Source organism: Cuculus canorus, chromosome 6 (assembly GCF_017976375.1).
Source record: "Cuculus canorus isolate bCucCan1 chromosome 6, bCucCan1.pri, whole genome shotgun sequence".
In the NCBI taxonomy this organism is placed as follows: Eukaryota; Metazoa; Chordata; class Aves; order Cuculiformes; family Cuculidae; genus Cuculus; species Cuculus canorus.
Window position 1 is genome coordinate 5,800,873 of NC_071406.1, and position 15,637 is coordinate 5,816,509.

The window sequence follows — 15,637 nt, forward strand, 5'->3', positions numbered from 1 at the left end:
ATGATATTTCTGAAAAATACACGGATTCACCTATGTTAAAGGCAATTCATGCAGTTCCAATATCCCAGCGTTCCACAGGCTCCAGTTTATGAAGACTGTCAACAAGTTTGTTTCTGTGTTTTCCACTGTTCCTGTGATAATATGCCCAAATTTGATTAGACTATGAAAATAGGGTTTTCTCCATGATCACCAAAAACCTGATAGACATTCACTGGTAAATGGTCTATAAAGTTTCCATATGAGCCGGGCATGTGCCATCGCAGATTTTAAGGGATGGGCATTACTTTCCTTGCGTTTGTTCCAGTCGGAAAGCAACCAGAAGAAAGAAGATAAACTACAATTTCTCTTAAATCGCTGTGTCTCCCTGTGTTCGTATGAAAGCGATCAAAAATGGGAGGCAGGACAGAGCCTCTCGTTTTAGATGGAGGAAGTTGCAGAGTGATGGACGGCTCTTAGAGTTGTGGTGGAAGATAAATGAGAGGAAACCAAAAGCGCTTAACACTTTACATACTCATAGTTAGATGATGGCAGGAGATAATCCAGGCAGGAGCATAGAGACAAATATGAAGGAAGGAATAGCTTGGGGGGCAGAGTGGGGATGAATACGGAAACCAGCAGCAAGATAGAAGTATAAGGTGTAGAGGCTGGTAAGCACATAAATGGTCTCTCTAAATCTGAAAATTACAGAATCTTTGAAACTCATTAGCACACTGAGATATTCCTCTCAAATAGTGACTTGTATGGATTTAAGAATAGCTTAATCACTCTTTTAACAATATGCTACTCCATATGACTGCACTTTAACTGATATATAAACAACTGCTGGCAGCAAAATTAAAAAGGCAAAAAACATTTAAAAGTGAGACAATAAAATATTTTGGTCCTAGATAGGATCAGCTGATTTTATAGGCAGATTTCTGAAAGCTTATTCATCTCTTCTCAGAACATTATTATAAGTCATGTGTAATTGTCAGCTTTAATAGCAGATATGTTTGTGCCTTCAGATGTTTAGATTTAAGTCTAAATTTCCTGAGCCTTTCATAAAAGTAGTTCTGGGATGCATAACAATTTTGTGTGAGCTTATTATACTGAAATATTCTCAGTTTTCAGTATTTCAATAACATTTTTGACTGACAAAATATCCCACCACTTAATGGTTGGACTTGTCTTCTGTGCATGGCCAGTATGGATATGTGATGTATATATTACATTTGCAGCAAGGAATACGTATGCATGCACATGTTCCTATTAAATGTGTTATATGAACATTTCTTTTCTGTTCATTAAGTTTGGCAGGTGTTTTTTTTTTTTTTTTAAATCAAAGTGTCAATTAAATAAAAGTAATAGTGATTATAAAATGTGTCTTCTTTAAAAAATTAGCGTTTTAATGTAACATGCTTAAATTTAATTACATCTGTCAAAATTACACACTTTTCCACAGGTTTAATAAAAATAATCTTACTGTCATTATTCATTATTCCTTGCATTGTCTAAGCACTTCAGATTCTTTATCAAAAGGAGCAAGTAGCAGGAGTAAGCACGATGCAGAGATCAAAAAGTACTGACTGTGTCTTGAAGAGATTACAAGTTGAATGTGAAATGAGACAAAAATGGTTACGAGGAAGTTCAGATGGAAAGGAGGACAGCCAGTAATTGCAGCACAAGAGAAGATCGGCAATTTCCAAGTTTGTTTATTTTGTAGGCTGTTTTCTTATTAAGCATTGTCCTTCCTTGATGCAGTTTGTCTATGGAGGATTCTTAAAGTTCATTACAGGTTCCGTTTGGGTCAAGATGTCAGTAGGCTTTCTGTTTACTTTTTTTTGCAGTTCAGGATATCAAGAGTTTCAGAGAATAGAAAGCAAATTAAAAGCCTTTTTTTCTTTTAAGATTTTTTCACCAATGTAAATTTTCTGCCTCTGACTGCCAAAATTCTTAAGCAGAAACTACTCTAACACCACTACGGGGGAATAAGGTAATTTATCACCTTCTTAGAAACAATGAGTTACCTTTAGCAGTTGCCAGCATCGGAACGCTAGCTGGATGAACGCATTTTCAGGAGTTGCATGACAGGAATATTTCACTCCTTCTCTTCTTGTAGGCTTTGCACTAGGGCGTAGCAAGGCTGCAGTCCCTTCTTTTTGGAAAGGGAACAGGCAGATCTCTTTCTACCTCCAAAGCGAAGTGATCAGTGAGCTTCAACTTGAAACAGGAGCCGAAAGCCAAAGAAAATCTAACCTTGATAGGGTACAGATACTTTTGTCATGTTTATTGATGAGAAGTAGTCAGCATTTGTCCTTTTTAAGGACATTTCTTCTTAGCACATGGATTTTACCTGCTGAGGCCTTTTAGTTGTTGTTGCTGCTGTTCGGTTTAGTTAAAATATTTGCTTTTAGTTTTGGAATACTTGTGTTTCAATAAGAGCTGAGTGAGACTGGGCTTCACTTCTTCTACATGACTTCTTCAGTAAGCATATTTTGTAGTTAAGAAATCCTAGGTGGTATGATTTTCACTCCTGAATTCAAATTTGCATTCTTTTATACTTAAGTAGAAGTACTGAAAAAATACAAGGGAGAAGAGTTCACACAAGAGAGAAGTATACATTTATATACCAGATACAACTTGCAGCATACAAATTTTTATTTTTAGGTCAAAATTAGTACAAAATACGGGAGATGGAAGGATGTACATTTTAAGTCTGTGTGTGCTTATCATATTTCTACATAATTGTGCTTATCATATTTCTACAATGCCCTTTTGGAGGTATTGTGTGTGGCTGTTCTTCCCTTAAGTTCATGCAGCACTTTATCTCCCTTTAGTATGTTATTGATAGTAATTTTCATTTGTGTTCAAGTACACAATATTTTTTTGTTTTTCACTGCTTCTAATCTGTTGCAAGTTTCCCATTTTTTTTTCCTTTTACTACTCACCTATATTTCTTCCTCCTATTTTATACAGCTTTCTGATAAGCCTGTGCCTTCCTTTTCTTTTCTCCCTTCTCTTTCTTATCACATTTCTCATCTTTTTTTGTTGTCAAGCGCTGTTTGGGATTAGCATTCAGTGTAAGATAATCCATGATTTATGTATAAAAGGAAATGCTAGTTGAAATCTATAAGTGGCCATAGGAGGCCTGTTGGAAAAGGAAGAATTGCATCTCTGGTAGGAGGAGGCTGTGGAAGGAAAAGGAATGACAAAAGCAAATTTGAGTTTTTACTCAAATTGCTCAGGGTGGTGATTTTGCATTCCATGTTTTTTTTTTCCATCGTAATTGTTGACTAAGTTGTTGAATATGCCCCCATGTTGCATTTTACTATGCAAATAAGAAGAGAAGGGTCTTGAAAATCAAAATAAGTATCATTTTTAATTAATAAGATTATTTTGCTGGCACAAAATAATTGGACTAATCATCGTATGGTTAGTTATGGCAGGAATCAGCAGTAAGCCTTCTTAATGCCATGTTTATTTTTAAGCAATCTCTTTTGTCGGTATATTTTGCCAAGACAAAATACTATTAAATGCCTTAAAAGGTGTTAAAGACAGTGCATCTGGAGATGTACAGCTTACATATTGTATGTATTCTAATAACCTTTATTCCCCTCAGACAGCAAATGAATATTGGCCTTCTGTAAAGAATAGGTTAAGTAGTATTTATGTTATGTTCTGCTTTAAAACTTGACATGTCATTGGTTTAGAATCTGGAGGTGATTTTTGTTAACTGAAACACTTTCATTTCCTTAACGCTGATTGGGCCAACTAATACTAAGGAAGCAGAGCTCACACCCCATCCATCTTTATCATAACTAGTAATAAAGAACCCTCTAGGCTTGACGTATTGTCATGACAATTATTCTCAAGACATTATATAGCAGTTGTATCTGTCAACCTATGCAGTATGGAATATTTTAACTGGCAGTCTTCCAAGAGTGAACATTAATCAGCATCTCTTCTTACAGTCCCTAATCAAGATATTCCAGGGGTGATTGCACTAACCTTGTTTGAAGACTACATATACTGGACAGATGGGAAAACCAAATCGCTCAGCCGTGCCCACAAAACTTCTGGATCAGACAGACTATCACTGATTAACTCGTGGCATACCATAACAGATATCCAAGTGTATCATTCTTACAGGCAACCTGATGGTAATTATTCTGCCTATACTTTCCGTATAGCCCATTGATACATTTCAAGTAGTAGTCAGTTGCTGAGTTAATGGAAGCTTGTTTGTCTCCAGTGATTTATTTTTATTTGGTTTGTTTCAAATTGTGGAAGCTTTCAAATTAGCATTTTTAAACATAAGCTTATGATTAATGTTGTAAGAATGTCTAGTATTAAATAAATATTATGTATCTTGTTCAATGACATAATACCAATTTGGATGGTTAAAAATTAACCCAGGTCCTGACTGGAAGTGCAGAATGTTAAGTTGCATTACAGTCTGGGATACTAATTTTCAAGATAGGAACAATGTGTTATGAAAACATTTAACCTTATTATTTGAACAGTTAATAATATAGAAGAATTGTGTTATTTAGAAACTTGTGGGACTGAGAGAATATCAGAGAATGTAGGCGTTACGATTGTGTCTGATCTCCTGATGTCCCTGTGTTTGAGTTGTAACTGAATACAATTTGGCACTTGACCTAGATAAGAGAATTTTTTGTCTCATTATAAAAAAAAAAAAATAGTTCTTTTTTCTTCCTCATTCTTTTGGTGTTGAATCTACATCCATAGCAATAATTAATAAAAAAAAAAAAGAAGTATATCTTAAAGGCAAAAAGAGAATGTTGCCTCCTACGGGTTTTTGTTTTGAAATGTTCCATTGTAAAAATAGGATGGGTAATACATTTTTCTTCCTCTATAAAGCAGATACCCTGAAATAATAGGCTCTGATGTTCTTCTCCTATTCTGTCCACAGTGTCTAAACATCTGTGTACTGTAAACAATGGTGGTTGCAGTCATTTATGCCTTCTAGCCCCTGGCAAGATGTTTACTTGTGCCTGTCCCACTAACTTTTACCTTGCTGCGGATAACAAGACGTGCTTATCCAACTGTACTGCCAGTCAGGTACGTGCATACGTAGGGAGGGGAAAGCTCCTGGGAATTATCTATTACAGTGCTTCCACCCGGTTTTAAATAATAAATGCTGGTGCCTGTGAAATCTGGAAGCATCAGTCAGAGGAGCTGAAGACAAGGTAACTCATGGGTGTATTTAAAGTGTTTCATCTTCAAGGTTATTAGACGAAAATAGACTTGCAATTGCCTTTTTTCCAGAGAGTGCGGAATTTGTTCCCTTTCAAATGTGGATGTTCCTGCCAGCCCCTAGAACAAATACGGCAACTAAACCCATAAAAATTGTTTTGAAAAAAACATTTATATAAAATGTGAAACATAAATATAGGTAGTGTTTATAACGATGATTTGGGAGTATTCATGCATGAACAAACTTTACATTAATATACGAAATTGAGCTCAGTTCAGTTAGCTAGATATGGTTACAGTAAAGGCAACCCAGGAGCTGAAATAGAAATAGCAGTATATGCAATTAATTAACAATTTCATCAGTTATAACATTGAGGTTTTTATGGGAGTTTGATTCCCTAATACTTGAAATAAATATGTGGTATTGTTTTTTGTTAAAATATGAGGTACAATAAGTAGACTGTTCTGCTTAATTGTGAAAGAACCACTGATGAAAGTCTTTGTACTGTTCTATGCAGAAAATTAGTTGGTTCTACATCATGACACATTTTGTCTGTACTCATTAGGGAAAGGATTTTATCCTTATTTTTTGGGGGAACAGTGATTATTTTAATAAATGGCATACAATTTCATTAAGTAATAGTGTTATTTAAGAAACCTTCCTGCTGTCTTCTTCTGTTTCCTTAAGATAGTGTTTGGTGTGATTTTACTTTGTGCATAATTTCTTTTCTGTTTTCTGTCTGCTTGTTACTTCCCATTAAGGATGAACATAAAGGAAGTGTTACACACTTGTAAAATGAGGAATTCCTTATTATTTTTCCCACATCTAGCTTCCCAAATTTGTTTCATTTAAAAAAACAGAACTTTCTTCTGTTTTTTAAATTTTTGTTAAATGGCACTGGAAGATTTTTCCGCAGTGAACTTATATGTTAACAGTTGATCAGATGGCTCTATTCCTTCCTAAACTGTTCATTAGTAGTGTGCATTAAAGGATAGCATCGCATCTTGGATCCTCTGGTAGCAATATTTTACCAGTTTTGGATTCCATAGGATGCATAGGAGGGTTATAGAGAAGAAGCTGCTTCATACAGAGAGTTACGGGTTGACATTGTTTATTATTTGCTTTCTTCCAATTTTGAATTCTGTTTGTTGTTTGATAATTTGTCAGTTTGTTATCATCAAACACAGACATCAGTGGCAAAAATATACTTTGTTACTTAAGATTTTTGTGTTATGCTGTGAGATTATAACTGTTCCTCTGTTGGTCTTGAGAATCCATTGTTTCTGAAGAAAAGTAGTAGAGTGGCTGATTATGCACATCTGTAAAATTTCAGCTGTTTTTTGATGGCTAATCTGACCTGAGAAATTGTTTATAATGAAACGCATCAGACCTTAGAACACAGACTCGGGTCATTCAGGGACATTCCAGGCACACCCATATGACTTTGACACCCAGTTTTGCATGGAGTCAGTTTAGAAAGGAATGTGAGCGTTTTCACGCAGAGCGTAACAGCATCTAAACACTTTAAAACAGTTACGTAGCTGGAAGACTAAGTCAGCAAATAGAAAATATTAAGAATCAGAATTATCTGAGTGTTTGTCTCCTAATTTTGAAGGCCTTCTGCTGAGCTAATCTGAGATGCATACCTTTGTGGAACAGTTCAACAATCTAGAATAGCTGCGTTTCAAACCCAATCTGTTACTCAGCATGTCCTTCAGTGGAGTACAAGACTGGTGTAGATCCTACTATGTAAACAGCCATGAAACCCTAAATTGTCTTGGCAGAAAAGAAAATTCTGAGCTAATGCACCAAATTAATATACTCTTTAAATACAATTTTATTGACTGATCAATTATATGAAAATGTGAAGTAATAAAAAATGGTGCATAGTTGCAAGAAATGAAATGTCTTGCACTTCTAAATCTGTTTTCTTTCCTTTCTATGCTCATACAGATATCGGGTAGAAAAAATATTTCCTAAAACTCACTGATAATTCATCCAGAATTTTCTCCTTAGTGTTAGCCACCTAATGAGCTCTAATTTGAGGTTTGGCCATAGAAGATTGCATCAAGTAATCCTACTCTTTGTTTTCTTTGTATTCCTCTTCTATTCAGAACAAAGGTACAGTGTTGCCAGAGCTCACAGTAGAGGCACTCGAAGGTCTTAGAATGGATTTTTCTTTTTTGTACAAATATTTTATCCTTTAGAAAGTTGGAAGGCCTAGCTTCTGGTTTTCTCATTTAATTCAAACGATACAAGCAATACTGTATGCAAGTACAGCGCTGCATGTTAAGGCCCTTTGCTGTAACTCTGTGTTTTGGTTTACACAGAAAAATTATATTAAGTCTAATTTAACAGCCTACAAAGACCATTTAAGAAGTGAAATGGCTATTTTGAACAGGATCTTAAAAGACTGAATCATAGAATGCAACAAAATGCAACGAATGGTTCATATCAGGGACACTGTAAGTCAGTGCAGAAAAAGTTGTTCAGAACTACATTGATTCTTATCAGTGGAAGTCTCAGAGCAAAACACCTCCGAAAAAAAAAAGAATATTTAAAAAATAAGTTTTGTGAAATTAACAGCCAGAGTTGGTTAATGAAACGCGTGAGTTAAGCAGTGAATATAATCTTTCTTGACCTGTACTATTTCTGTTTAAAAACTGGTAAATAAATATTCATATCATAGTTTCTCTTCCTTCTTCCTTTCCTTTTACAGTTCCGTTGCAAAACTGACAAATGTATTCCATTTTGGTGGAAATGTGACACTGTCGATGACTGTGGAGATGGCTCTGATGAGCCTGAGGAATGTCGTAAGTGCATGCTGAATTTGGAGCTCTTTTGTCTCAGTAGAGTCCAAATCAAATACAATGCTTTATAAATGTTAGGAAGGGGTGGGGTGGAGTGGTGGTGTTAAAGCTTTTGTTTGCAGAATTGTTTTCTTTTCCTTGGTCTCTATCAGATTTACAAAGGGCTCAGGCTCTTGGTTGTCAGCCTGTAAAGGATTTCCATTAACTTGTGTCTACTAAGGAGATTGAAGGTCTTTGGAAAATCATAAGGACGTGTTTTTCATGTTTTAAACTTTGATCGCAGTTATTTCTTTTGCTAGTAATTCAGACCTAATTTCTGAGGTTGCTGATTTTTATTTATAAATAGAAAATTCTGCCAGATTATTTAGTTTACTTTTGTCTATAGTAGAAATATAGAATTCTAATCTCATTTGCTTATATTTCATTGCAATTATGCAAGTTTAACTGCATATTGTTATTCAGTGCAATTTCCTGAACAAAAACATTCTCCACATTATTCCTACTAAGGTTTTGTGTATTTTTCACGATGTGTTTATATAAATAATTTCATTTTATTTTTTTTATAAATATAGAATCATAGAATAGTTTGGGTTGGAAGGAACTTAAAGATCATATGTTTCCAACCCCTGGCCATGGGCAGGGACACCTTCCACTGGATCAGGTTGCTCAAAGCCTCATCCAACCTAGCTGGAACACCTCCAGGGATGGGGCATCCCGCAGCTTCTCTGAACAGCCTGTGCCGGTGCCTCACCACCCTCACGAGGAAAACATTCTTAGTAATATCTAATCTAAATCTCGCCTCTTTCAGCTTAAAACCATTCCCCCTCATCTTATTGCTACAATCCCTGGTAAAAAGCGCCTCCCCAGCTTTCCTGTAGGCCCTCTTCAAGCACTAGAGGGCTGATATAAGGTTTCTCTGAAGCATTCTCTCTTCTCTCAGAAGAATGTTTGGATAGCTAAATCTCACCACTCCACTATGAACAATTTTATGCAATGAACTTTTCCATGCATCCTGTGTAATTTCGACACACTGTCACAGTATCACAGGTTCACAGGATGGTAGGGGGTGGAAAGAACCTCTGGAGATCACCCAGTTGCAACCCACCCTGCTAGAGCAGGGTCACCGACAGCAAGTTGCACAGGAATGCATCCAGGTGGGTCTTGGATATCTCTCGAGAAGGAGACTCCACAACCTTTCTGGGAAGCCTGTTCCAGTACTCTATCACGTTCAAAGTTAAGAACTCATGTTCAGGTAGAACTTCTTGTGCTCCAGTTCTTGCCTGTTGCCCAGTGTCCTGTCACTGGGCACCACTGAGAAGAGTCTGGCCCCACCCTCTTGACCCCCACGCTTTGAATATTCATAAGCATTGATGACATCCCCTCTCAGTCTTTTCTTCTCGGGGCTAAAGAGACTGAGCTCACTCAGCCTCTTCTCATAAGAGAGATGTTTCAGTCCCCTGATCATCTTTGTGGCCCTCTGCTGGACTCACTCTAGTGTTCCTTGTCTTGAGCTGGAGAGCCAGAACTGGACACAAGAGTCCAGATGGGGCCTCGGAAGGGCAGAGTAGAGGAGGAGGAAGATAACCTCCCTTGACCTGGTGGCCGCACTCTTCTTAATACACCCCGGTATACCATTCACCTTCTTGGCCATGAGAGCACAGTGCTGGCTCATTGTAAACTTGTCCACCAGGACTCCGAGGTCCTTCTCTGCAGAGCTGTTTTCCAGCCAGTCAACACCTAACCTGTACTGGTGCATGGGATTGTTCCTCCCTAGGTGCAGGACTCTACATTTGCCTTTGTTGAACGTCATTGGGTTCCTCTCCACTCAACTTTCCAGCCTGTCCAGGTCTTGCTGAATGGCAGCACACCCTTCTGGTGTATCAGCCTCTCCTCCCAGTTTTGTGTCATCAACAAATTTGCTGAGTGTACACAGTCCCCTCATCCAGGTTATTGATGAATATGTTGACTAACCTGAAGGTAGAGCAGATATACAGTGTATTTCTTGATAACCTCCCATAATCTGAGTAGTAGGTTACTGCAGTATTTCTCTTTTGAATCGTAGCCAGCTGGAAGTCAATTATAATGATGTTTTGAGCGTCACAGAGGATGGTTGCTGTGAGAGCTGACTGCAAGTTTACTTACTTGTTAACAAAGTACCTCTCTAGTGTACTGGATTTGTAAACAATAATATCAGTTGATTATATGTTTCAGTCCTAGTCACTGACTACCTTAATGCTATATTTAAATCCACATAAATCAAAACATTGTTGCCTTCTTTTCTCAAGCTCCTACACACAAAATGCTCTACTTTGTGTTTTACAATCTTCCAGTCAAGTAACAGTTCGTTTCATTTTTTTTTGTGTTAACCCATACTGTTACCATTTTATAATTAGTTGTCTTCTGCTGCAGAAGCCTTTGAAGCTATAAGGCTATAACGTATGTAACCATTCTGCATAAGATCGCATTTTAAGCTTCACTATGTTTATATGAAATATTACTATAGAGATGCATAATCGTTCATTCACTCAAATGGCAGTGGCTGTAAGAACAAAAACGTTAGACATTTCATGAGAAATGGAATTAGGCTGGGATAGATTAGTTTCTTACATGCAGACTTGAACTCAAGTGTTTATAGCCTAAATTGCAAGTCTCTGTTGAGCCAATAGTAGACATCAACCTGTAGAGGTTGCATTCTGTTTCACTAGTAAGGCAGAACCATAATTATGAAAATTTTAAATCTCAGACTTTGAAACTAATTTTGCAATAATATTGATACCAACATGTACTCAGATTGAGACTATATAGGCAAAGGCAATGGTTTGTAAGTTCTTTTGGTTAATCCGTAGTGGAAGAACAACACTATTGATACTCTAACCATTCCTGTGATAGTGTTGATAAGCAGTTTTCTTTTTAATCAGCTGAATTCAGATGTCAGCCAGGACGTTTCCAGTGCGGAACTGGACTTTGTGCTCTTCCAGCCTTTATCTGTGATGGAGAGAATGATTGTGGGGACAATTCTGATGAACTGAATTGTGGTAGGTGATTATTTATATTATAGACTTCAGAAACACGCTAAACTGATTTAAATGTTTTGCTGTAACTTTTGTCAAGAAACTAATGTTTATTCTTCTGCCTTTAGATTTTTAAGTCTTTTAATCTTTACCTTTTAATCTTTTTAACTTGATATTTTTATTCTTTTAACTTACAGACACACATGTGTGTCTATCAGGTCAGTTCAAGTGCACAAAGAATCAGAAGTGTATTCCAATAAATCTGAGGTGCAATGGACAGGATGATTGTGGTGATGAAGAAGATGAAAGAGACTGTCGTAAGTAATCTTTAGAGACTTGCTCTGCAAACCTTATCTGGTTTTAAACAGGCAACTGAAGTAAATTATGAAGTCAAATACTGTAAATGTTCTTTATGTAAAACAATTTGAGAAACATGCAAAGCAATTAATTCATGGGATGGTTTGATGCTTCATATACAAGAGAAAAAACTAAAATGCCATTTCTTGACTTCATTTTTTTAAGTCATTTCAAAGAAGACAATCTCAAGCATTTAATTGGGTTGCTGACTTAGGGTGAAACACCCACTTTACTCTTAGCCACCTCACAAGTGATTTGTCTTCTTGAGGCTTTCATCTTGAGGCTTGCCATGCCTTGCAGCAATGCATTTCAAGGCAAAAAGATGGTTTTCTGTTTTCTATTGAAAAGAGTGTAGATCCATAGCTCCTTCTGCATTCTTTTTCTTTGATGGTGTTTACCTTTTCTACTCCCTTTCCTCTGGCGAATTCTTCATTAATTGAAGATTTCCAATTACTCAACTTTTAATATATCTTACTTTTCATAAATTCATTTTCACTTTGTATTTGTTAGGTATAAGGAGAGAAAATATTTTCAGATTTAGAATGGAAATGTGTAGAACAGTTTGTGTCTTTGATCATTTTGTAATTAAAATTATGATGCTGTCTTGAAATACATCTCTGTCCTTCACTCGATTCATTATTCAGGTCTACTGCTGATCTAAGGTGCTTATTCCTGTTTTCTGAGTTATCTTTCTCAAGATTTGCATATGCTGCATTTCTGCAAAGAACGTGGCCTTCTCCAAGGGAAGGGTTGCTAAGGATACAAAGACTTTGTTGATCATCGTGTTTAATGACCGTCTTTCAAACAGCTCAGCAGAGCTGTAGCCTCTGACAGATGGTGTTATATGTTGTTTTGCATGTTCCGTTTCTTTAGAAACCGATTAAGTGGGGTCAGGTAAACTCCTGTGGAAGAGATTGCTTTTTTCATTATAAAGAACTGCACGTGGTATATGAAAAGTTTCCAAAAGCTTGAGGTATAGCTGACACAGATGAAATCAGAGCAGCGGAGTCTGCGGCACAGTACTGCTGCTCAGGGACTGTGGGAAAGAGAGGCTCAGGATCAGTCGTGATGGAGATGAAAAATTCTTAGGTCTTAGTGTGGATAGGACAGTCTACTGTGACATAAAGCAAGCTTTTGAATTGTCTGAAGCTCTGCCATATCAACTCACCTGCAAAGACACAGTGGGCAGTTGGGGAGGTTAATTATATACAGGTTTTATTTCTGTTCTGCCTTACCGAGCCTTTATTAGCTGCCCTCTTCAGAAAATTAACTATGCTAGTTTATATTTTAATAAGCCCTCACTCGTGGTTTCTGAGAACTCTTCAGTTTCCTTTGGGAACATTATGAAAAGGGGAGGTTTTAAGTAGGTCTGCCAAAAAAATCCATATTGACTTGGGCTCTGGTCATAAGATGGGTAACAGGTGAGATTATCTATTGCGTTCTATGTTCACTGGACTAGGATTCATAAGATATAGAGCTTTTCTTCAGCTCTACCGCTATTTGAGGTAGATATCAAATGACCTTGGAAAAGTCACTCTTTGTACTTAAAGCTTTCCATATGTAAAATGGAGATAATTACCCTGAATTTCCTTGTACAGCACTTTGAAATCTCATGATGCGGTGTCCTAGCTGAGGATCAGTAGTATTTCTTATAAGTATAGTTAGCAGGATAGCCAGATCTAAATGCTTTTTGATTTGAGCACTGTAAATTTATGGAAATATGACCCTGAAAGAAATGATTCACCAACTTTTAACTAACCTAAATTTTCATCTTGCCAAACCTAAGAGACATGAATGATCATATCAAGGATCGTTTTTAACAGGGATAGTAAAGTTTGTTAAAAAAACCTTATGGAGTTCACTAAGTAAAGATGGGACAAACATTCATGTGGGAAAACATAATTAAAAAAAAATAGGTCATGATGTTTTCCACCTATGTTCAATTGGGTTTAGAATAATTTGGAGTTCTTGTACATATGCATATCCCTGAATAAATAATTATGTGTCTGATCATAAATAGATAGCTCACAGTCCAGTTCATACATATATATATATACACACACACATTACACTTCTTGCTTCTTAGTTTAGGAAACAGTAAGGTGTGGCATACATACTTGTGTGGATAGACTCACACGAGTGCACTGAGGCTCTTTTTTTGTTTTCACGTGGCTATTCTAAAGTTAAAGCAGTTAAGTTTTAACTTGAAGCATCCTGAAAGAATAAGGTGAAGACTATCTGCATCTTTGCCTCTTTATCTTGCTGTACGATTAATTAAAAAACTTGTTCTGCTAAACTGATAAGTAAAATAATTCTCAAACTTTTCTCACTATTAACCCATGGTCTATTTCAACAACAAGCACAGAATTTACTAGAATTCTACGTAATTTTGATTACCTTTTCAATTAAAGCATTGGGAGATGCCGTAGAGCTTCAAACTAATTGGCCATCAGAACTGACAACTGATGGCCTAGGAAGCAAGGAAAAAGCTGAATGGCTTTACTGAAGTGGTTTGATTGTATCAGTGTCAAGTCTACTTGTTGTTAGAAGAACATCACAATAAATATTATTTTGTTTGTCAGATTTGTTTGACCTTACAGTTTTGTATAAAATAATATATAAATGAGGATTAGATAACAAACAATATAAACCTGAATACTCTTTTCTTGCAGATGCTACATAGGTCATGCTAGACACAAAATTTCTGACTTTTAAGTACTTAATATTCATTTCTTTAAAACAAATATTCTGAATATTTGAAATTTCTAGATTTAATTTTAAATTCTTTTATTTAAAGCTGAAAACAGTTGTTCCCCAGACCATTTCCAGTGTAAAACAACAAAACACTGTATTTCTAAACTGTGGGTTTGTGATGAAGACCCAGATTGTGCTGATGGATCAGATGAAGCTAACTGTGGTGAGTATGCCAATAGTTTTGAATATATTACTGTAGCTAGACCTTTGTTTTAAAAAAAAAATAATTAAAAAAAAGTAGCAAAAGGGAATATTCATCTCACTTAATATGTCCTCTTTCAATATCTGATACGATAGCTGTATGTGGCTCGTACAGTTCTTGCTGAATGGTAATCTTCATATGAGTAGTCTATAGACTTCATATACTGCATATATCTTTATTAGCAGGAGCTGTAAATGAGTATCTCACTTGAAATATAGGGACATTCTTGAATTTTCTCATAGTGTTATCCAGTTTTTGTCAATTCTCTCTGTACTTTGCTGCTGTTGGAGTTAATAAATAGTGAAAAATAGAATAATTTGCAATTTGTATTAGTTAAGATTGGCTGTGCAGGAGGGTCCAAAGCAGATTCCAACTTGACATGACAAACTTTTGCTTCTCTGTATGAGCTCCAAGGAGTTATGTGCCCTAACACACCACTTCACAAACTGCATCCCCATAGAACTTCTCCAAGAACCCTGATGCTTATGAAATTTTTGTACTTACACGTGATAGTTTGATTCGGCAGGGTTTTTTTTAGAATGTAAGTACTAGCTTTGAATCCAAGAAATTCTATCCTCATTTTTTTTGAAGATTTATTGTTGGATCACAACTATAACTCTACAGGTTATAGCGTGTTTGTCATTGACAGAAAGGATGAATTGATTATTTTTCTGCAGAAACAGTTAAAACTATTTTATAAGCAATATTCATAGAAAGTTGAAAATATATAAGCTGTTCTTACATTGATCTGTGTATGATATTGGTTTGTATACCTGCTGTTCATCATTACGTCATATGGAAAAACAGTTCACACTGTGTAGTAGTAGTAGCCGTTCTCTGTCATTGTTTACATTGTTGGAAAATACCAAGTCTCTCCTTTATTGTAATTGAAAGAAAACAGTAAATACAGTATTCCACCTGGGAAATGGATTACAAATAATCAAAGTCAGAATGAGTGGATCAGTATTATCGAAAAATCATTCAACGTGGATGTCAATTCAAGAACTGCACTCAGCAAGTGCGGAAAAACTTGCTGAAATTTGAAGACAAGTCTTTAAAGGAAAAGATGGAAGAATCTTCTGAGATGAAAGAGAACAGGAAAAAAAAGTTGTACAAAGTATTCAAAGCTGGCCATTATTTGTCCACACATCAATAAATGTTCTATGAAACACATGAGTCTGGACAAGTTTATGTTACCACTGGGAAAACAGAGTAACAAAATTACAGGCTGTAATCAAGAACAAAGCACTGAGACAACTAAATTTCCATGGATATATTTGAAGCAATTGACACAGGCAAATAT

At 36.2% G+C, this 15,637-nt stretch overlaps 1 protein-coding gene across 1 annotated transcript in view; it reads left to right on the forward strand.

Annotated features, from left to right (window-relative positions):
• The window catches only part of LRP1B (LDL receptor related protein 1B), a 722,645-nt gene that overhangs the window by 625,554 nt on the left and 81,454 nt on the right, over window positions 1–15,637 (forward strand). The window contains exons 61-66 of the mRNA XM_054070318.1: window positions 3,951–4,139; window positions 4,916–5,064; window positions 7,920–8,013; window positions 10,929–11,045; window positions 11,219–11,338; window positions 14,176–14,295. Coding sequence (XP_053926293.1) covers window positions 3,951–4,139; window positions 4,916–5,064; window positions 7,920–8,013; window positions 10,929–11,045; window positions 11,219–11,338; window positions 14,176–14,295 — 789 coding nt within the window. The remainder of the gene's footprint in view (window positions 1–3,950; window positions 4,140–4,915; window positions 5,065–7,919; window positions 8,014–10,928; window positions 11,046–11,218; window positions 11,339–14,175; window positions 14,296–15,637) is intronic.